The 23786-nt window shown below is 39.5% G+C and overlaps 2 protein-coding genes across 7 annotated transcripts in view; one reads left to right on the top strand and one right to left on the bottom strand.

The window, feature by feature from the left end:
- Positions 1–446: 446 nt before the first annotated feature.
- pusl1 (pseudouridine synthase like 1) lies at positions 447–10961 on the bottom strand. The gene is made up of 8 exons (XM_034870269.1): positions 10686–10961; positions 10536–10596; positions 9619–9806; positions 6489–6638; positions 4351–4521; positions 1127–1181; positions 784–946; positions 447–586 (listed from the first exon to the last, which is right to left on the bottom strand). The coding sequence occupies exons 1-8, from the start codon at positions 10739–10741 to the stop codon at positions 552–554; spliced, it is 879 nt and encodes a 292-aa protein (XP_034726160.1). The 5' UTR covers positions 10742–10961; the 3' UTR covers positions 447–551.
- Positions 10962–12267: 1306 nt separating this feature from the next.
- Positions 12268–23786, top strand: part of LOC117943863 (arf-GAP with coiled-coil, ANK repeat and PH domain-containing protein 3-like) — a 57958-nt gene continuing 46439 nt past the window's right edge. For 4 of the 6 annotated variants that reach the window (XM_034870263.1, XM_034870261.1, XM_034870267.1 and 1 more), the window contains exon 1: positions 12269–12601. In XM_034870263.1, coding sequence (XP_034726154.1) covers positions 12555–12601 — 47 coding nt within the window. In that variant the 5' untranslated portion in view covers positions 12269–12554. Of the gene's footprint in view, positions 12602–23786 lie in introns of all 6 variants that reach the window. The other 2 variants (XM_034870264.1, XM_034870262.1) reach the window with 1 other exon arrangement.

Raw genomic sequence — 23786 nt, 5'->3', positions numbered from 1 at the left:
ATCAGTGAGAGTGTGTGTACTTCGTTGATCCACAATGTAATACCACTGTATGAGCGCAATGGGGACACAAAGCAGTTTTGGCTATAGAACGTATCGCTCTTCTCCACATGTATACTGATACTTTGTTTGATAATTGCCAGGACCTACCAAAACCCAGTTCATACATGTATACATAGGAGTTATACTGCATAACTAGGCTTAAAGCAAGTTGTCTGTTGTAACCCGGAGGTCATGTGTAGACAATGATAGGTTCAAGGTGTGTGTGGTATTCTGTAGCTGAGCTGTATTTGTGGACACAGTTATGTTTTCTTAATATGTTGAATTAAAAGAACATGTAGATATTCATCTCTATGCAGTCAAATGCCTATTTTTTGTGTGTAAGTGTGAAAAAAAAAATACTCACTCAAACTGCCATCTGCCATGTTCTGTTGTAAGTAAAACAAGTATACACGTACATATAAACCTTTATTACAACCACTGCATATAGTAGTATAGAAATATAATTCTTTCACCATGACTGAATGAAATAGAATTATTCCACTGGAGATAAATTACTCCTCTGATGTCTGTTGTGAAAACTGCAGGTCTGAGGAGGCAAATAAGAGATAGTAATGTACATGATGTGAAACATTACCTTTTCAGTAAACACTCTAATATTTAAATAAACCGCCTGAGAAAGCATGTCTAAATTCAACACCTTACTGACAGTCATACTAAAACTATATGATACAGTATGATGATAGTAGTAGTTATTGTTTATTGAATCAAATTCAGCCTCCTCACCTGTCTGTCTGTAGTCCACCCTGGTGAGGAAGAGGCCATGGGCCGGAGCAGCCATGCCCTGAGGGAAGGCAAGAGAGTCCCGAACCTCCAATATCTCCTGCAGCTGGGGCACTGAGAGCTGCCCCCGTCCTACAGCCACCAGGGCCCCTGTCATCCGCCGCACCTGGAGCAAACGGCCAAAGCAACCATTTTTACATTGGTATTACTGAAAATATCGCAAAATTGTTTATGAACCTTTTTTATGAACAATATATTTTCCAGTCTTTACCAGCAGATGGTGCTACATACTAACAATGATCACCAACACATTTACAGGTAGTTGAGGACAATGAGAGGAACCAACCTGCTTATAGAGAAAAGATCGGCTTGTGAAAGTCAGCTCCAAAAATGGTATCTCTCTGGAAGAAAACGATGCACAAATGTGTGAACAACATACTGATTATATATACACAACAATATATACAACAATCATTAAATATCAGCTATATACATGCAACAATATACAATATATATAACAACATACATGCAATCATTAAACATCACAGATGTTGTGTTGTCTTTATATATAAAGGTGCACATTTCCAAAACTTCTAATCAGTTGTGATAATGATAACATCTACTTAGCATCACTGACTCAATGTGCCATTCTAAAGTAAGGTAAATATTGCCACTGTGGTTAAATTGCCAACTAAACTAAACGGGCACATGGGACGAATTGGGTCAAATGCAAATTTAACTTAGTGCTTGCTTTCTGATTACATTTGATATGTATAGAGTGCAAAGACAGATTTATACAGCAGGCCTTTTAGCTCAATGACTCTGGTGATGGACAGTATATTTACATGGATAGACGAAAGCTGTGTCTTAGGTTGCACAGTCACATGGCGTCCCGTTTAGATAGGGTCCTCCCTATGTTCCCAGGGTCCTATGTCTTTTGATTTTAACTAACATTTTAAAAAGGTTGGTAAGGGCTAGCATCATAGTTTGCAACTGCAAAAGAACGAAGGGGTTTTTCAAACGCAGTTTGAATGGTAAAAATCAATTCAGCCATTGTGGGGATATTAATGTCTAAAGACAAGAAATGTTTAAACATTGTCTTTCCCACAAATTTGAGGGTGTAGTCTTCAAGCATAGACTGTATGAGTATAAGATAAGCATCCTGCTTGACAATGAGATAAAAACATTTCTACATGTCGAGCAGATTCCACAGAAATCAGCTTCACGCTGCTCCTTGTTATAGGATAAAAAATTCAGCTCAACCTTTTGCTTTTCAACAAGTCACCACTCAGTTCCGTATGATTTTATCACTGTAACTTAGAATAAAACCCAAATCAAAAATGAAACACACAGCTCAACTGCAGGATTTCATTCATAGCTGGTTTGGTAAAAAAAAAAATGCAACCATGGACACTTACAAATACACTATGTTACAGATTTGTAACCCTGATGCTCACAGCTTGTTAATGTAGGCTGGGGTTAAGGGACTGTGTGACATTTACTTAGAGAACTGCTAACAGTCTGCCCATGTCCATATTGTGCACCATATTTTCAGGGAAAATAATTAATGCCCATGGAAGTAGTATTTGGCATGCAGACTGACCCCCGTGGACGTATAATCTCCCAAAGCCCACATGGCCCTCTCTCTCACACAGCTGCCCCACCTCCATCTCTCCTATGGATTATGTTGGATCCTCATTGTCTTTTACCTGTATGATTCAACATGACTCACAGCTGGACATCAGTTTTCCCACAATAAAGCAGTAATTCCTATGATGCACCTTTTGTTACACTGAAGTAACTAAAGCTTTTTTTAAACATTTCAATTGGAAAAGATTACTTTTGAGTCCAGATCAAAGTCTGCTTGACCTGTTATTCACCAAAATATCACTATATATATAAAGAAATATCAAATGCGCCACACAGAGTGTGACTGAAGCTTAAAAAGGAAGTTTTCAAGCCTGTACATGCAGTGAAGGGACTGTAAATTAACCAAATCTTTGTCCAACTTCTTAAGCACCAGTTGACGCAAGATTGAAAAACACAAGATTGATCTTTTTGGAGTGGAAAAGCACATGCATCATTTCTTTATTTCTTGGCTTTTTTTTCTCCAAATGTGGAATAATCAGTTCCCTTGTGTTATTGCTAACTCTACTGTTGGCCTGGGGAGGCTGCAGAAAGCCATGTGCTATCACCGTGAGAGCCTGCCGCTTCTTTTCAATTCTCCTGGGAGGGCACATTAGGCTCAGGTTCAAGGTTCAAGCTAAGCCCCCAAATTTTGACATACATTTTTTATCAGCAAGAAAGCAAATACTGGTAAAAGTATTTCCCAACATGTTAAACAAATAAAATTGTGGAAACTTTTTTTTTATTTTTTATATTGTCATTGTTTCAGGTTCATAACTGTATTTTGAGGTTGTACCAGAATACGTTTATATAATTTCATTTAAAAAAAACACCCTAGTTGTGTTGTACCGCACACTGCTGTTGCTCCTGTTTTGGTCTCTGTTTTAGCTACAGAGTGAGACATCACACTTCTATATTATCTTTGTTGGGAGTTGCACATGCACATTAAGTAGGTAAGATCACATGTGCTAGAAACTCATTCTCCAACTTTAGTCAGTAGAAGGCAGGATTAACTTGGAGACTTCTTCTCAATGAGGGCCACTTGTGGAACACCTGCAGAACAGGGACATGGAAGTAGTTCTTTAGTAGATTATGGTGAACTAGTGTGTGTTGTAGCAGTGTTTTGCCATTGAGAACGAGCTAGCAAGCTAGCGCTAGCACGTGTTAGGGTTAGCCACCTCATCTCGGCTAGTTACGTAGAAAGCCGTTGAGCTTTTGAACAGCCCACCCGGAGACTGGAGGCAGAGGACATTCAGAAACCCGAATCTCACTCAAAAAGGCATGGATAGTTTTTTTCCAAGTTTGTATGCATGTGGAAGCACCAGAGACACAAACTAAATCCTAGAAAAAGTGTTTTTTTTTAATAATATGGGCACTTTAAAGCTGCACTAATTACTATTTTAAAATAATGATAGATGGAAGGACGATGTGTTAGTAAAAGAGGTTGCTCATAGTGTGGAACCTGCACAGAATTATCAACTAACTCAGCATTACCCCACAGCAAGATAGACAAAGGGATTTTGCTCATGATTTTGGTTTTATGGCCTGCAACTTTATAATTTTGGTTTGCTTCCACCACATAGTACACTAGCTGCCTAGCACAAAACAGCAGTCTGACAAAGTTATCATCTAGCTGGTGAAGATTGTTGCGCATTTAGCAGCAACAGACGCAGATGTCTAAAGAGGAGTGAACAAACACAACACTAAATGAATGCTGATGTTGCTACATGTCTGCTAGATGTGTCATGACTGTTTGCTAACATGTTCACAATAACATCTTTGTATATCAAAGATATTTAAATGTTGTGAGTACAGCTTGTCTGGCCAAAAAATGTATTCAAATGTATGCTTACATCAATTTCTTCTTCTTTTTTTTTAAGTTGGCGGATGCGCTGACTGCTAGTAGCCAATGTGATCAGTCTACCTTCATCTAAAAAGGCCTACCTGTGGAAGTGTGTGTGTGCGAAGGAGCTTCCTGGCTCTATGCTGGCCACATCCAGCGTTTTCACAGGGCTTTTAAATGGCATGTCAGAGTTCACTGCCCTGAAGCTGCTGAAATCCTGAGTCCCGACCAGCAGGGCGGCAGCCTCGCGCATGGCTCCCACATCCAGAGTCCTGAAGAGAGACATGAACAGGAGACATTTTTCTTTAAGAAGTGATCACAAAAAAATGTTATATTTTCTATGAGTGTTGAGAACAGACAGCTGATTTCAACAGACTTCTTAAATAAACTTTTACAGGCTCATTGTAATAGTGAAACTTGACCCAGAAGTCCCCTGCCTGAACAGCGAGGTCAGTCAGCTGGGATGTGGTGTACACATGGAGTAGGACAGGTTTTCAGGGCTCCATGTTACTGCTTTTAAAGTAGAATAATGTATTGGTTGACTTATATAACATGATTTTTCTGACGCACAATGCCACGTGAGAGAGAGGAGCGTGCCGACGACCAACTCATTTGAGAGAGAAATTGAAAGTGGGCTCGACACTCAGACTCTGTATAGTCTCATGCTTCTGTCACTGCTTAAATATGATCTGACAGAGAGCAAGAGAGAAGGAGAGATGCAGCAAGCAGGGAAATGGGCTCAGTAACTCACTCGTTAAAATCTTAATGCACAAATTTAAAATCTTAAACAAGAGTCCTGAATGAAGATATGGTGGAGCGCTGCGAAAGACAGATGATTTATTCTTGTTTCCTTTTTTAAAAGGAATGCTTGATTCATGCCAGATCAAGTCCACTTACAGTTTATCCTTTCATAACTTAGTACTTAAAATCTTTCAAGGGAAAGTTGGAAAACAGCACATAGTAGGTATTAATTTGTGTCCGACAACTGAAGCATAACAAGAAAATATACAGTATATGATTCAAATATTCAGGATTCAATTTTCTTTGGTTATTTACTACTTTGATTTATAACAAAATACCTATGAAACTACTGACATTCTCATCAGCATCATCAGCTGTATTTTGTGTTTAGTGCTAATTACCTAATTAGCTAACACATTTTTTGTCTATCTTTATTTTTTTCTCATAATTGTTGTTATTTTATCCATATATATGTGTAGATCAGAGCTGAACAATCAATTAATTGATCAGTCATCCAAAAAAAAGGTATCTGCAAAAATGTTTATATGTCATAATGTTTTTGTGGTTGTACCTTGTTAAATGTGAGCATGTCCTGCTTTTCCCTTTGTAAAATCGCTTTAATTAGAATAGCCTGGGGTTTTTGAGTATTGGTCAGACAAAAAGAAACAATTGCCTTTTTTGATCATTTTTAGACATTTTTATAGATTTGATATTTAATCGGCGCGTGTGTGATGACGAGGTAGAGGCAGATCAAAGAAAGAGAGGAGAGAGGCTTTGTGAGGCACAACGCTCAGTGGTGGATGGACGAGATGGATGCTGAAAATGAGAGAAGGGAAAAAGGTAGAAAAAAAAGCAGACACCAGAGAGAGAGAAAAGGGAGGGAAGGAGAAATAAATGTAGTTGAGAGAAGGATGGGAGAAGGAAAGAGAGAGCAAAAAAAAACAGTCAGGTTAATGTGCGTGGGTGTTGTTCTGCATGCATATAAGCCCCCAGCTTATCTTGCCCTACTTTTCCCCCCAAAAAGTGGAGAGCAGACAAATGCTCATATGTACGCTCTCTGAAATGTGTTTCTTCACACTCCCTCCTTCCAATCACAGCTAAAGGAACATCCCCTAAGCTACGAGGCCATCAACATTCAGTTTCTTTTTCTCTTTCTGTACTCAGTCCATCGTTTTCCCTGTCTCTTTTCTCTCCTTTTCTTCTCCTTTGTTTGTTTTTCAGATGCCAGCTCAGATAAATGACTATGTTTGACTGGCCCTAATTTGTAGTTCTGGCTTGGTACATGTAGATTTTGTGTTTTCAGCGTGCCATTTTTTTTTGCAAGGCTTGGCATGAGCCTGTTGAGGGTGTGTGCATGTTTGTGTGTGTCTGGACCTACTTGTTGAATAGAATCTGAGCTTGATTTTTATTTTTAAAGGGAATTTAAGGGAATTTGATGATTTAAGGGAAATCATCAAACACAAGGATGATTGAATGGGGGGGGGGGGGGATAACTCACGTGTTGCGAAGGCTCCAGCAGAGATTGTGGTCTGTGAGGGGAAGCAGAGAGTGGTGGGAGATTCCCAGGGCGATCCGGTAGACATAGGTTCGAGACTGGGCACGGAAACGGGCATGGAAATCATCAGACACGCGTAGTGCACGGGTGATCCTGGCAGAGTCACAATAGAGTTGTTTCAGTGAAGCTGACATCCATTTAGGCCTAAAAGGCTGGACATTTCGGCTCTACTGTATGTCTGACATAATATATGTGCAGTAATTTCTTCAAAAATCACAGAAAATAAAACTTAACATTTAAATTCTGGTGGCTGTTTAGACAAAAATTAAACGAACAGCATTTCTCAGATGGTGTTAATACTCTCATTTTGTACTGCCAGAAAGAATAACTGTGCACAAGTCATCGTACAAAATGCCAACGTTGCAGCTTTTTACAAACGAGCACACCCGTTGTCAGAGCCCTAAAAGGGCTGCCAACAAGCCCAAATAGCCAAGCGCTTCTTTGCTCCTAGTTAGCCTTACAAAAGACTCAACGGCTGGAGATCTTTGATGCGACTCCAGTGAGGGCACAGCTAACACAGGACACAGGTGCTCAGATACACCTACTGTGTATCTGAGCACGGAGAATAGATAGATCCTAACTCTAATGCAGTCAGATCAAACTTCCTTGTATGAATAAATCAACCAGTGTGGTTTAGTGTACGAGTGTGTGTAACATCTTAAAATAGACTGAAGAATGAAACTGGCCTTTCTGATCTGCACAGGTAACTGAATCCACTGCCTGAAAATATGAACCACATGTGTGTTGTTTAAAATATTTAACTGTGTTGTTGACTTTTCAAACTGTTCAAGCTCTTGCGGTAATTGGTGATTAAGTGAGAATTGCAGGTATCTTCATGGCTGGTGCTACAGTAATAAATGTAGCCTACTGACAGATTTTGTTGAAATATATTATTTCTAAAAAGTTATTCGGCCATATGGCAAATCATTCACTGTTTGCTGCAACAAATTACTATGTTTTCAATTAAATTAAATATATTACAGCATATTCAGATTAACCAAACATTCAAAAGCCTCACAACTAGAAAACAAATGTATATTACATGTAGATAAAAATATTTAAATGTAAAATGTATTGTAATAAGTAAATCCCAATAATAAATAATAAATATTAGTCTTTATAAATACAGTATGCCCACAATTAGAGCTTTAATCTAAAAGAAATATATATGACATAACCTCGGTGCTTCCAGGTAAGGGAGAGGGGGATAAGAGTTGTTGTTGTTGCAGCATTTTCTTTTTAAAAGGTCCAAATTATAACTAATAACATAACACCAAACTTTTTTTTACTAGCTGGTTTTACCAACTCCACACCATCTCCCTTCAATGACGCAGGGATGTTTTTAACTGTACAGTAATAATAGAGTGATGAGTGTTCGTCTACACATGCCTGTGCATGTACAAAGAGTATGCCTTCATCCATGCGTGCAAGTCTGTTGTGTTTTAGAGAAAGCGGAAGGTGACAAAGTTAGCATGCATGGGTATATGGAACTATGAGAACAATGCTCAAATACACACATCCCATGTGTGTGCACAGGCGTCCCATTGTTCTGGACACAGCAGTGCATGTACAGTGTTGTGTGCGCCAGTGCACAGTCAGAGAAACTAGGTTATGTTTCCATGGGTGGAGATTGGGTGTGACACGTGGCAGAGGAAACCCTTGCGTCTGCCTTCAACGCCTGCTCCAATGTGAAGTGACAGCCTTTTTGCTTGGCCCCCAGACCCCCCCCCCCCCCCACACACACACACACACACATTACATTTTCATTAGCAGTGTACAAAGCATGGCCTCACACATTTTGGAACTGGGGCATTGTTTTGCCTGGTAACATTGTGCTCCTGAGCAGTTTCCCCTTATGGGAAAAGGGCCATTCATTATAGGAATATGGAGGCACTTTTTAATTATTTTTTTTTACAGTGTGCAAGCCTTGGTTTAAATCGTGCTTTGGCACTCTATCTCAGGAGGCAGCAGACCAAAGCTACGAGCCGGGTGGCCTTGACCAACTGCCAATTTGCTCATTTGAAAGCATGATGTCTCTCTCTTTCTCATGGGCGGACCAAATTTTGTGGGCAGGCAAAGAAGAGAAATGGGAGGTAACCTTGCCCCGTATGACCTCATAAGGAGCAAGTTTCCAGATCGGCCCATTTGAGCTTTCATTTTCTCAAAGGCAGAGTAAGATACCCAAGGCTCGGTTTACACCAATCACCATTTCTAGCCACTGATGGACTACAGACAGGCTGGGGGAACTCAAATGTTTAAAAATACTCCTAAACTGAAATTTAAGTTAAAATGTTCATGCCAAAGGACCTTTAATATTTTGGCAATGTGTATATAAGGTAGTTAGGCCATAAATATTTCTGCTTTATGAAGATACTGAGGATTGTGTGTTTATACTGTACAGTACATTATTCAGCGAGTTTCACATTCTGATCAGTATTTCCATTTAGCTAGATAAGTGTATGTGTGTGTGTGTGTGTGTGTGTGTGTGTGTGTGTGTGTGTGTGTGTGTGTGTAATAATGGAAGCTATAGACCAAAAAGCAGAGCAGGGATAATCCTTTCTAACCTTCTCTCTGCAGGTTTAGGGATTAGCAGGCAGCTGGGAGCTTCCCTTTCCTCCCTCCTCTCTTCTCTGTCCATCTTCCAAATGGCTCCCTCTGTTTCACACTCTCACTCATCTGTCTTAATCCAGTCTGTGTCAATATCGGTTTTGTGCTCCTACTTTAATGTTCCTTACACCCTTTATCACTGACTATTTCTATCCATCTCCCTCTTTTGCCATGCCCTGTTTGTTCCCTGTTTGTGTCTCTTTGTTTCCTTTCTTTTCTCTCTCAGACAGAAAAGCTGCGGCCTAAATATCACAAAGTATCTCAGCAGTCCAAACCAAAGTAGTCCTAAAATTGTCACTATACGGATTGGATGGATTAAAAAAAGAAGGTGAGAAAAACACAGAGAGAAAAGAAAAAAAGACGATGGGACACTAGATGTACAATTTGCATGACTCTGTGTTATCACCTGATGATCACATCTACTGTTAACCTTTTGAAATGTCACATGCAAGGAGTCCTGACTCACCTGATCTGCTCTGGCCTGAGGTGGAAATTAAGAGCCTCAACAAGAATGTCTTCAGTAAATGGCGGCTTATCGTTCTTGCGTTGGAGGTCAAAATGGGCGGAGTTAGATAAGGCGTGGACACCTGCGTCTGTCCTGCTGGAGACTGCAAGAGACACTGGGTAGAGCGGCCTAAGCCTACTTATTGCATCCTGTACACAGACAGACAGATACAAAGAAAAATACAAAAAACTTTTAGCTGTTATATTGTAAAAGAAAACTTGTGAAATTTAAACCTGTAACTCATAGCTTACCACAAATAGTCAGACAGACAAGGTACATCAAAACCCAGAGACGAAAAGGAATGTCAAATAAAGCTTTGCACAGCAGTATGATGTGAGTAGAAAGGGTGGTCTTCTTTGCTGTGTTGTGTGTCCTCCTGTGTGTGCGTGTGTTCATACACTTTTCTTCTAATATAGTTTTAGCCCTCTTCATGCACTTATTAGAAATAGAGTATTAGATAGACAGTGGAGAGGGGTGATGGGGAGTGACATGTGACAGGGATCACCATCATGCAGACTGATCTGGATTATCGGTACTATAGAAACACCTGCCAGTGTAACACAATTAATTTTATTAGCGCCACAAACTGCAGCCTTCAAAATGATAACACAGTTGGATCCACACCACTCAAAACAGTTTCAACAAAAACTAAGCATTATTAATTGCCGCCATGGGGGAATTTATTGCAGGACTGTTGTGTAGACTGCATTGGTTTCAGAAAGGTGTACATGAGTGTAAGGGAGTGTAATCACACAGCAGTAGCTTGTTGTCTGGTTTTGCAGGACTACAGTATAATTGATATTGGAAAGAAAGAGGTAACATGTTTTGGAGGACAAGACAACACGATCATGTTAGTAAATAACATCAGTAAAACTTACTTCCAAGTGGTCCTGAACCCCTTTTCTACCCTGCTGATGTGGAGGCACTTTCACGACACCCCTGCAGAAATAATGAAAATTAAATAATACACACATACTAACACACTTTAAAAGTGTGACCGGTTATCCTGCAGCATAACCAAACGTTACCTGTAGTTTGTTCCAATGTACTGAAAAAATATGAGATAACGTGCCCAGTTGGGCATGGTCTCTCCAAATGTCTTTGGCAGTTATGGATCATAGTGTTCGCATTTTTTTTGTTTTAATTGACAAGTTGCATTTTAAAAACAAATCCCTTTGTACGACTTTGACACACACCGCCCTATGGTTGCTACTGGGGAGTCAGAGAACAACGATTTTTACAAACCCGTGAAGGGCTCGTGTGTTTTAGGGACTAAACAAATGCGACGGAAGCACACGGAACGCACGAGCCGCATTTCCGGGTCAGGTTTTGTAGTCCGGAAACATAGTACCGAGCCCAGTTGCGGGATGAGTTGAGTTGCAGCCTAAAGTTTCTTTTGTACTGACATGGTTGCAGCGTCTCAGTTAATGTAGGCCTAGCCATATGCACTTAGAGACACTTTTAACATTGCGTGTTGTTTCCCTTTCAACAAAAGAATGTTACATCAGCCCAGGTATTAGAACAGTGATTCAACACCAGAGCATGTCACGAGTATGTGACAAAATGCATAAGAAAGCTACTCCATCGCCTAATTGATATATTATAAAAGTGTTCCTATTATAAATCCATGATGTAGTCTTAACCACACAGATGTTTTTCTTGATGTCTAGATTGTCAGTCCCTTTTTGATTTCGTCATAATCTACATAGGGGGCGTGTATTGGTGGTCGTCGTCTGACCAGCCCTATGGCCATCTGCCTTGAGATCAGAGACTATAATATAAGGGAGATGGGTCCGCTGCGAGAGAGACACGAGCAGCAGACCGGTTCAAGATCACTGGAAGAGGTTAGGACATGAAAAAGGAAAGAGAAGGAAAAAAAGACTGAAACAAAATCGTAGAACGATAATTACACTGACCGAACTGCTTTTATGTTTCTCTTCATTATTGCACAATCTGATAGGCTATTCAAGTCTGATTTTGATTAAAGTAACAACATAATCACAGATTCATCTTATAACTATAATAAAGGATATTACTCTGTATACTATCAATCAATCTTTAGACTATCCTTTAAAAAGAAAGTTTGTGGAGTTTGTATGTTCTCCCCATCTTTCTCCGGTTTCCCCCACCATCAAAAACATGTACCAGGTTCTCCAGTCTGTGTCCTTGAGAAAGGCATTGTCCTCGCATGAGGAGTTGGTCCCAGGGCACTGTAAATGGCTGCCACTGCACCCTAGAGGGATGGGGTGAATACAGAGAATAAATTCAGCTGTATGTGTATTTTTGTGTATGTATATGTTTTAGATATGTTGGTTCATAATGCCTATTTTATAGAAACTTGCGCAAATTATTAAGGTAGCCCACATTTGAATGTGACAGCATTTATTTACTGAGCTTTATTTGTGTTTGATTGCATTTAAATTGGTTAACTAGTTCACCCTATAATTCTAAATATTGTGAAACAGACAACATCACCGTTAATAGGTTTTTATGTTATATTGTCTGTAGGCTATTATTGATGTAGCCTTCATTGTTTTTAATTGACTTTATGTGGGGAGACTTATTTTCAAGTCTCAGCTGGTTGGAACTGCACATCTTCATCCTCCAATGGTTCTCTAGAGGTGTTACGCCGGGTTTTAACTAGTCGGCGCTCTCTTCTCCTCTTTCAGTCTCCACGGTGCAGCAACGCCTCTCGCCTGTCTCGGCAGCAGTGGCAGCCGTGTAGTAGTAATCTGCCCACCGCGCACCGAGCTCGCATTTTGTGTGCCACCGGGAGAGGCGCGACAGACTGCTGCGCGTCAAGGGACACCAGTCACCATCCGGACGGTTCAAGCTACATCGCGCCGTAGGCAATGACATTGGCAGACTGAAGTGGGAATACACTAGAAAACGCAACAATGACGGTGGACTTTGAAGAATGTATAAAAGATTCACCCCGATTCAGGTAAGGGTGCTCCTCGCAGTCACATCACAGCGGTGCGCAAAAATGGCACACCTTCTTTTATGCATGATTTTTTTTGTAGATGGGCAACGCTTTTCGCTATTGTAGAATTTGTGGTGGTATCTACAGTGTAAAGAATACAAAATGTGGTGATTAATGTCTGATTCGCTCCCTAGTTCAACAGCTTGGTGGGATTTCTCTTTCATTTTGGGCTTTTTTTTGTGGCATTTTTGATCCAATTTTCAATAATATTACCAGGATTTATTTTTTTAAATGTAATTTTAGTTGCATTAATACATTTGCTGGAAGACACGCGTCAGTAGTTTCTATGTGATTTTTCGGACGTAGCGTTAGCTCAGAGCATGTGAGAGGAGGGACACTCATTGCCACGCACAGTGGGGATCCATTTTGCTTTAGTGTAAAAATAATAAGGGATTTTCAGAATACATTAACCAACAACCGGATATGCACCTGGATACAAAATAATAGTCCTAATTATTCAGTGTATATCAGGTTGTTGCACTCCTTAAATGACTGTGTGTGTGAATGAGTGTTGCAGCATGGCATATAGATTGGGTGCAGTCTTTTCATTTGCTCATGGAGGAGACCCTGTCACCCTGTGGTGGTAGGTGACTGGAGATGAGATGCCCTTGCAGCAGCAGCTTTGGACTGTCTGAGGAAGAGGCATCAGGGAGAGAAGCATGCTCTCCCTCTCTCTCTCTCTGCAGGGACTAAGCTCGTATCCTGGGCACAGATCCAGCTGTTCAGCCCCTTGCCTGCCACACTTGGTCCACGTGCCAGTCTGGCACACTTGTGCAGGCCGATGGGATCCTAGCAGAGAAGATTCATGTAGGCCAGGGATCTCCTGTTAATTATACCAGGCAGATGGGCTGGTTGTGTCATTTAGTCAGTGTTTTACTGAGAAGGAGCAGAGTGTTGGTTTATTCTGTATACAGACTATTATTTGTGTTCTGTTTTCTCTACATCTCTGTCTTCTGTTCTAGTTCTCCATGTCTGCGTCTGTTTGCTATGTTCTCTGTGTTTGTCATTTTGTTGCTTCCCTCTCCCTCTTCCTCTTCCTCTCTCTCACACACCACTTCTATCTTGTCTGTTGAATGTTGTGTGTCTTGTGATTGGAGTGACAAAGTGCACAGTGGAATGAAAGAAAGACAGCTGAGAGACAGACATTAAATTAGCTGCTCAAATCCCACCTCGGCGATCGAAGGTCACAGGAAGAGACATTTTCCGCCTTGTTCACTTTCCCATGGTCTTCTAAAGACTGTTATTTGGAAAATTCCAACACTAACAAAGGCAGCTGATGTTTCCTTGTGTTTACAAGCAGTAGGGAAAATGTAATGTTGCGCAATATCGCAATCTCGACAATGGTAATGAAACTTATTGTGGAATGGATCCAATTAGGATTTTATAACATATAACATGGAACATAATATAACTTGTTTTTTTATTCCCCTGTATACATGAAATTATCCGGGTTTGGTTTCTAACTGGCCACTCTACTGAACAGAGCTCAGGATACTGTGTGCATCTTAACAAACACATTGCTTCCTGCAAAAAGAAAAGTAAAAGTTGAAACCAGAGTACTCTTTTGCCTCCTGATATTAAGAAGAGAAAATACCAAGAAAATATCCAGAGCTATTGTAAATGCCTATACAACTACTAATAAATAAAGAAGGCGTTGTCCATATGACAAATTCATGTGACACAGCCATCGCTATAAACTGCCATTTAATAAAATATAGTCATTGCAGAAAAAGTGTCCGGTACCACAGATTTCTTTCTTGTCCTTGTTGTGTCATTCTGGAGAAACCGAAGTAGGAAGAGCAGAAAGTCAGACTTGTCTGTCTTCCCACACATGGTGCTTAAACAGCTCACACACACCCTCTCACTGCAGGTCTGAACTTGTTCTAGTCCTGTATGTGTGAATGCATGATTGGGTGAGTGTGAAAGAATGTTTAAGGTATGTCTTTAAAACACATCTTGTTGTTCAGTCACCCGCTCAATCACATTGTATCCTAAAGTCTTTTCTTCTTCTCTGCCCTTAATTCAGCAGTCACCTGCTGCATTTATTCATTCATTCTGTAACAATATCTGAGGTGAAGCCGTGTGCACCTGCTATTAATCTGTTAGCACAAAATGGTTGTATGCTGATTCCCTGCAGGACCTTTGGGTCAGTGTTTGGCTCGTTCACACTGAGAGTTTAGAGACGTTATCATGCTTGTGCTTTTATTCTGACGCCAGAACAAAATTGTAGCCGGACAAGTTTTCAACAAGGTCATTATTGTAAACTAAAACCAACTGACTTGAACATGAAATTTGGATGAGCAATGCTCGGCATAGTGTGTTACTCTGATTTTCTTGCCAAACCACAAACACGTGTAACATATTACTATTTCATTTTTGTAAATCACCTCATAGTCACCAACATAGTGATGCTAAAGGCAAATATTAAATAATAACTAACTTATATTTGGTGCTTTGATTGCTGACATGGTTATGGTATGAGTATTGATATGCATATGTGGGTGTTAGCTGTTGCCTAGCAGCCGCTGCTGTGAGACAAATGGGAGCTCGGCGCAAATAGAACAGAGAATTTAAGAATGAAAGAAGAGAGTGGGTGCTTTAAATAGGCACCGTCATTATATCCCCTGATATTCCCACTGTTACAGATGTAGCTCTTTTTTAGGTCCAAACTCAAAACATATCTGTTCATGTTGGCTTTTAATACGTAGCAGTGGTGTGACAATTTCATTCTTTTGTTTTTTTGTGACCTTTCCTGTTTATACTTGTTTTCCATGTTCACTCTTTCTTTCGAATGATGTGATTTTTACTCATTCTGTTAAGCACTTTGGATACCAGCTGGTTGCTGTAAAGTGCTATATAAATACATTTTGATTGATTGATTGATTGATTGATCATTACTTTGAATTTCTCATACAGAGAAGAGTTTCATTGCGGCAAGGAGGCCCACCTTCTTTTGGTTTGGATACACTTCATAGTAAAAGTAATGTCATTGATAATTAGATTAATTTAAGTTATAAGTGTAGTTCATGTAAATAACTGTGGTTCTTGCTGGAGTTGATGAGGAGCCAGAGTCAGATGTTGATTCTTTGACTTAGCGATACTATCAAGCTTGCTGTAGGTGTGTTTCCAATTTGTCATAAAGCCTAATAATAAATGAAAATACTGGACATGGAAGCGCATATGTTGTCTCTAGTGATGGATGTCCCAAGTCAAATTGATTTACAGCTGGTGTTTTACGGAGCTGGAGAACCAGCTGCACCTGTCAGCCTCTTTCTGGTATTTTTATCCCGCCCACATACAATACAAAGAATCATGGTCAACACATGTTGAGTGAGTGAGTCCACAAGATTCAGGTAGGCAAAGTAGACACAAAGAATGTTATGTTGCAAATGTGTTATGCCCCTAAGGATGTAACGGTATGAATATATGTAACCTCACGGTTCTAGGGACCAAAATTATCGCAATTTACGGTTTATCGCGGTATTTTTAAAAGTGTGTTCAATGCCTTTAGCAGCAACTACTTTTCCGCACGTTCCGCAGACAGGATAACTATTTTCAATCAGCTTTCCTTCGGCATTCTTATAATAACCAAAATGTGCCCATGCTTCAGACTTAGTCTTCTTAAATGGCTGATAAATGTCCTGAGGGATGTCATCCCATCCTTGCGCCATGAGTCCAACTTCAAGAAATGTGGTACTCCATCATGATAATAATGATCTTTTAAATAAAATTGTAATTGTTATCATCAACATTTTTATCAGGGTTTACCGTTACACCCGTAGTTGTTACGTCACTGTACGCAACATTAAACGGTTTTATATTCTACCTTATAATAACCAAAAATATAGTCTTGATCAATGGAAGAACATTTCCAGGAAGACAGCCATGCACTGGATGTCAGGCTTTGCCCCTTACCTTCCACTCTCTGTGTGCTGCCGTTATCAAAATCCCTTTTCTTTGGGAATCAACACAATTCTTCTAGCTAGCAAGCTACATGCTGGAAATGCGCAATAAGGCAGGCCTGGTTAGTAGCTTCGAGGAATGATTTTAAATGTTTACAAAGAACATGTTTATGACGTTTATTATTTAACTGGGACATTATGGGCCCGATTGGAGAGGATTGCTGTGGACTAAGTACACACGTCGCTACACTGGTAAGAGTAAATTACATTTAACCATGTATCAAGCTAATTTATCTAGCTCACATTTATTGTGTGAACACATAACTTGATTTAACATTGTATGTGGCTTTTTCTTTTGCGGGGTGCAAATGTTCCACCAAACAATTTCCTTCCCAAGACCATTTTGCAGAGCTAGGTTTACAGTTTAGCGTCACCCTAGACATTTTGTGATTGGTGTAAAAATAAATACAATCAACCCAGACCTTCTTTTTCTCCTATCCTAGAATATATTGGTGGTGAAGCAAACCCTTACTTCCCAGCGCTGTGGAGATATGTTTGGCAATGCGAGATTAACCAAAATACAACCGATTATAAAGGAATCTGTTTCATTTAGTAAAAGTAGAATGTTCTTGAAGATGTTTTATAATAGTCCCCTGCAAAACCACAAGTAAGCAAGTTTACTAGTAATGGCTTGGAAAAAGGTTTTTCCATAAAATATTAAGTAAAGCCAAAACTGGTGGCCATGTAGATTGTCATCAGTAATCGGTAACAGTGAATCATTTTGCATACAGGACTGGATTTTTCTGGAGTTTTCAACCTTGCATGTTACCGGAAAAGTTGTCAGGAAAAGTTGACAATAAAATCACACATTTTAATCTTTTGTTTATCTGATCATATCTGAGCCTGTTCAGAAGTTAATTTTAAGAAGTTTTATTACTGTTCCTGCAAACATTTCTTTGTCTAATATCTTTAGCACATATTTTGCTCCTGTCAGGTGTGTACTTCCCCTGTGGTTTCCATGGTTACTTGCAGGAATAACATATAGGAGGTCACAACATGCAGTCGGAATGCTCTTTTTGATAGAGGCAGCTCTAAATCCCACATCATGTGGGAAAGGTAAACAAACTAGGTATGTCTAATTATGTTGACTGATCCAAAGTGATTCTTTATCATTCCCCTCCTTGGCACCTTCTCTTACTTAGACATACAAGATGTTATTGCTTGTGCAGCTTTTCCAGTCCCAGTTGGTTAAGTTTCATAATCAATTTAAATCTGGAGCCTTGAAGAGTTCTCATTAACAAATTCTATTGAACATCTTGAAAGAGGCAGTTGGCACATCATGATATATTCCTAGATAAAGGAGGTTCAAGAACAACTTAAGTTTATATAACTCCATAGTAAACTGGATTTGGTAAGAGATTTGAAAGCAATGTGTTTAAAATAGGTTTTTGGCCCATTATCTATGTGATTTCCTACATTATTTTTAAAAGCATGTCTCCATTTATTGGCAGATTAAATTGTTTTTGATGCTCTAGATATTTGTCTGCTGCCCTGGTTCCTTTTAACTGTCTGGAGTTTTATACCCCACCTGCGCCATCATCCCCCATAATCCTTTTACACACATAATCATTTTGCTGAGATAATGCATTCCTATTGGTCAGCAGCCTGTGGAATATGTAAATATGTACCACGTGGCGTTCTCTTGTCAGAAGTATCATCGCTGTTGCCAAGGGTGACCAGCTGCTTTGGCGAGCAAGGCAACTACCTCTCATTCTGCCTCTCCCAACATTATAGGCTGATATTATTTTTGCAGAGGAAATGGAACGATACATGGTGACATTTAAACAGAACAGATGATTTTATAGTCGAAAAGAAAATGCATTAGGGCTGAATAAGATTACCTGTTGCCTAAGTAGGCTGACATTGATGTATTGCATGTTTGCTAATGCAATGATGCCTGGAAAGTGTCCCAGACCAAAGCCGTAGAAGTATGAAGTGCCAGCTTTCACTCAGTGTCCTTGTCCTTGAGCAAACCTCTTTCAGAGCCACCGTGGCCCTCTGAACTTAAGCAGAAATAGATGCTCTCTGCAACATCAAGACCTTGGCAAAATGTTTAGAACGATTCCAGACCACTCACATTAAGTTGCTAATGTCAAGACATTCATTCCTAACCACTCTCCCTAATGCATCCACATACGCAGGAGATGTGCTGTGACAGAAAGAAAATGTCCGTGCTCTGTTAGAATCCCTATCCTATTACCTTCCACATATGGAGCTTGTCCATCCATGTTAAAGCTTTTATCAGTCCTGTTTGTTTGTAATGCTGAATATGAGTTTAACAAAATTACTCAGCTTGAGATTGATGTCTCTTCTCTAACCACAGAGCTTCTATCAGTGTTTCCTGGCAAACACCAGCAAAAGCAAGCAAATCTCTTGCATTTGGGACTTAACTTAAGGGATTGGCATTAAGCTTTTCTTTGAAGGTATAGTAAGGTCAAACAATTTATGTATGCTCGACTTAGTTCCACAGATGATGTATTTATGTAGGTTTAATATCTATATGGTGAGTCTAATACATCAGCACCAAAGTGTTTTTAATCTGGACAATGAAGCAAACTGCAAATAATGTAAAGAATTGCTAAATTCACTCACAGTTACATACATGTTTGCCATTGTGAGATGCATAACCAGATAGTGTGGTATAGACTGTTACACCTCAGCAATATGAACAAAAACTTTGACTGAATATTTTATATCTTAATGTGTGAACCCTAAATATGTACACACTGGATTTTCTTTTTTAAATTGACCACTGACATTTCCAACGAGGAGAATTCAGACAACATAAATTCAGACAGATTGTTTTCAAAGTAAAATATTTCACTGCTACACATTTCAACATTAGGTATACAGTCAATAATTATTAACGGGTTCTTACACTATAGAATCAAAAGGTCCTAGAGGAATAATTATCCCGATTGTAACGATACACCTAATGCAGTATTTTTAAATGAAGTCTTGCTACTAACACACAGCTTTACAAGCTCTGACAAGTTGGTCCGCAGTAGATCGAGAATCAAGGAGACAGTGGTAGGTTTTAGTAAACTCCTAATGATGTTGGTGGTGAGAGCAATTACTTTCTTCCTCGGGGAAGTCACCTTTTAACCACCAATTGACCTTTTAAACACTCGTAACCTACACGTGTCATAAAAAGACAACGCAGGGCATTGGGGCTCGTAAAAATATCTGACATCCCCCATTAGTTCACATAAATATTTAAGTTCCCACTGTGTGTGTAAAGGTAGAGACCTTGGTGGAACGCTCCAACTATGAAGTGCAGGAAACATGCCTTTCATGTCTGAAGCATAAAAAATGTTGGTTACTTCAAAGGATCTGTTTTAGTGGAGATGTGGTAGTGGGCAGTTGGCTAGAGGTTACTAGGTTTGGTCCTTAAGGCACTTCAGCATCTATGTCTTGTCTAACCCTCTAACACAAACATTTTCTCCTCAACAAAGGAAATTCAGTGTTGAAAGACAGTGAACAAAGAGGTCAGCCCCACCCTTGTTGATTTGAAGGCATGTGTGTATCGAATCGATGCCCCTCGATGATGTCAGTAGAGCCATGTGGCATCATGTGGGACCTAAAGAGGTTTAAATGAGAAAAGGAAGAACAAACTACTGCCCTACAAATAGGCCTGCACAATTACTCGTTATAAAATCATGATCTTGATTTGCACAACTTTGATTTAAAAAACATAAGAATATTTTTTAATGACTTTGATTCTCATTTAATTTTATGGGCTAACTGCATCACAAACGCTACTACTTTCTTTACCTTCTTGGGTGCTCCCTGCAATGCTCTCCCTTCTTGGAGGTTTAGCACATTGCGCTTGTGGTTTAGCGCAATGTGCTACAGGTGTCAAAAAATCTATGTTTGGTATTGCCAATTTGTTTTGTTTTGTCATGGTCAAAACAAATCGTGGCGGAGAATCGTGGTATCAATTCTAAGCAAAAAAATCTTGATTCATAATTTTCCCCGAATTGTGCAGGCCTACCTAAAAATTACTTTTTTTATCCAGTAAAATTAATTATAGGTAAGACACTGGAAATCTGGCAATTAGATGTTTTAGTAATGAAATGTATATACATAACAAATCTTGAGCTCGAACTTACCTTTTTGACCTTTGACCTTTTATTTTAAAGTTACTGTACTCTGCCTTTGTATTGTCTGCAAAAAGTGGGAAGTCACGCCAAGGCAAAAGGACGGCAGGTAACTTCCACATTATCAATATTTGGTTGTTGCCACAATTCACAAAATCATTATAGTTACATCTATACAATATAATGATATGGACTATATTTCTGATGATTTACAATTACTTATAGCCATCTACGTTTTGTTATCCTGTACCATAACTCAATTTGAGCGTTCCAAAAACAAGTCAAAAAGCGATAACTGTTGTTACAGTGTTCTGCCTTCGTTTCTCCTGGGCTTTTGGAAATTACTGTTAGACAACCCATTATTTTCTCAAAAAAAACCAACAAAATTGACTCAAGATGCTTATCCACATCATAAACGATGTCTTGAATGTCCCGAAAACATCATTAACTCATTTTCTACCAGAACCTAAGTTACTGCCTTTTGCCTTTGCAGGGCAGAGTAGCAGCTGTCTGCAGATGTTTGTTGAAACCAAAAATCTTGGTTCCAGTAATCATTTTTCAGGAAGTAATTGAGAGCAGCCCCAGAGCTTGCAAGCTGCATATTTGCTCACACAGCATGTTGTGGGCCTACTGACCTGTTCTTTGAAACATGGTGTGCAGTGCATGGATTGCGTTTGCTTCTCTGCTTACAAATGTTTAATTCCTCTCAAATGTGATCAAGTATTTCCCAATACACAGGAGCTGACGGCTCGATCCAAATTGATAATTCACAAAAATTCCCAAATTCAAATTAAATAATATAATGATAATAACCCACATGTAGACTTAAGAGGAAACTCTGCCTGAACCTACAGCATCACATAAGAACAGGTTTGTCACACTGTGGTTCTCCTGTCACTAATGATTGATTGAATTAGGCCTACAATACATCAAAAGGGATTTCTGCCTTATCAAAACCCCTCCACCCACGACCAATTTTGGTGTGCTTTAAGAAAAAATCAAGCCTATTGATGTGATCGGTGCTGCTGGTACTGATCCTCAGAGACGCTACATACAGTAAATCCCTCAGTCAAATTTACTTTAACATCGATAGATGAGTTTAATTAGTATGTTTATGTGCACTGAACAAATTTTAGCAAATTATGATTGTTATAAGTGCAGTAATTGGACCCTATATGTGGTTTTCACTGTCTTTATTGGGTCTTCTTTTGTGTTACACATGCATGCATACATGTGTTCACATCGGCTAATCATATTTTCATATTGCTTGTTAGGCATACGGCAGTTTGACGTGTTCAGGAGAGAGCATCAGTCTAGCACGTGGACACTTCCACACAATCAGCGGTGCAGCAGATTTTCTGCGGCTCTGCTGCACGTGTTTCGTGGGCGGACTTAGTGCGGGGTCCATATATGAAATAGGATTATCAGTAACCACGCTCTCTGATTAAATCAACTGGATAGCCTACACTGCCTATTAAACTCACACACTATCAGCCTCTTACCCTGAGAACCTCAATACAATTTCCCTCCCCATTTAGCAGCAGTGTGCAGGATCATGTAGAATTGCAGATATTGGTTTGACACAGTGGATGCCTTATTGCAGTTCAAAGGACTTGTGATTCTTCGATCTGTTGCTGGACTTCTATGCTTGTTGGGGAATATTCACATTTTGCTAGGTCAGGTAGCATTCGCCATAGCTTTATATGTTAATCCATAATGTCAAACTGATCTTTAACCTCATCTAGCCTGGGTTATTTAAATATGTCCTTAAGTCATGCTTCAAAGGAGGATGCGTGAACCACAGTGCAGTTTAGAATTTGCTCCAATTTTTCAAGATTAAAGGGATGCTTTGCTGATTTTCTACCAGCTTTGTATCATAGCAATGTGGGTAGTATGTGTAAATGAACTATGGACTATGAACTTTTCTCGCTTTTACTGTATTGCATACTTCTTGCCTAAAATGTTATGGATGCTAAGCTATGACTGAATAGGTGTATGTCAGGAGAGAGGTTTAGCTAGCACTCATTTAATGGTCACATCTGTTATGCTTCTGTAAGCAGTTTTCCAATTATAGAGCAATGATAGGTTTTTAGAAAGACTAAAGGCTAATACGCAATTAGTTTAAACTCCTAATTAAAGTATTGACTTCTTAAATAAAGACGTTTACCATCATCATCAGAATGCACTGAAAAGAAAGCTAGAGTATCTGTCCCTTACATTACTCACCAGTCAATCTAGCTCAAATCAGGGAAATCAGACATTGTGCAAGGGATTCTGGGTATTAATATAAAATGACGTTATAGACCCAATTACAATGTTTGTTTACAATAATTTCTGGGTGGAAAACTCCTGCATCCAATACATATAATTTAGCGGCGCTGAGCATACTCTCATCTCATTTATCTAAAATGTCTGTTTGATTTCACAATTCCATCCCACAATTCTGTCACAATTTACACCTTCTCACAGGTCTCACTGCAATCATTCATCCTCACTGAGATCAGGATTTGGAGGGGATCTTTGTTCAGTTTGTTCAACGCCTGTTGAAACTCGAATCAAGACTAATAAGTTAATTGCAGCTTGTTCCTGGGCTGCTTTCTTCAACTTGGCACTACATATTATTTTCTCAGTGGGAAACTTTGTCTTCCAATGGTTGTCCTGCCAAGTTTAAATACTTACTAATACTAAACTGCAGATTTCAAGGCTTTCAAAAACCCTGTTTGCTGGTTTAGTGTGTTAGGGCGATTATATCTTTTGTCATAATGACTGACTGAAAAACAACCAGACTGACTTTTAGGTTAGCCGGACAGAGTTTAAACACTCAAAATGCCGGAACTGTGAACCCCAAAACTTGAAGAAGCAGGACCAGTTGGTGTGTAATATGTGGAATGCATCTGTGTTGAGCCAGACTTTTGTGCTGACTGCCACACATTCAGCCATGCATGGATAAACTCCTCTCAAGACATTAGTACATGTGTGCACACATACACAAAGCTGTTAAAGACGTAGCAGCATGTGTGGCTGCCTATACAGCACACACATTAAATGCTTGAGGTGTTATAGTGTCACATTACTATATATACG

This window comes from Etheostoma cragini, chromosome 4 (genome assembly GCF_013103735.1).
Source record: "Etheostoma cragini isolate CJK2018 chromosome 4, CSU_Ecrag_1.0, whole genome shotgun sequence".
NCBI classification, from domain to species: domain Eukaryota; kingdom Metazoa; phylum Chordata; class Actinopteri; order Perciformes; family Percidae; genus Etheostoma; species Etheostoma cragini.
The sequence above is the reverse complement of the archived record's forward strand: the minus strand, read 5'-3'. Positions and strand labels throughout refer to the sequence as shown.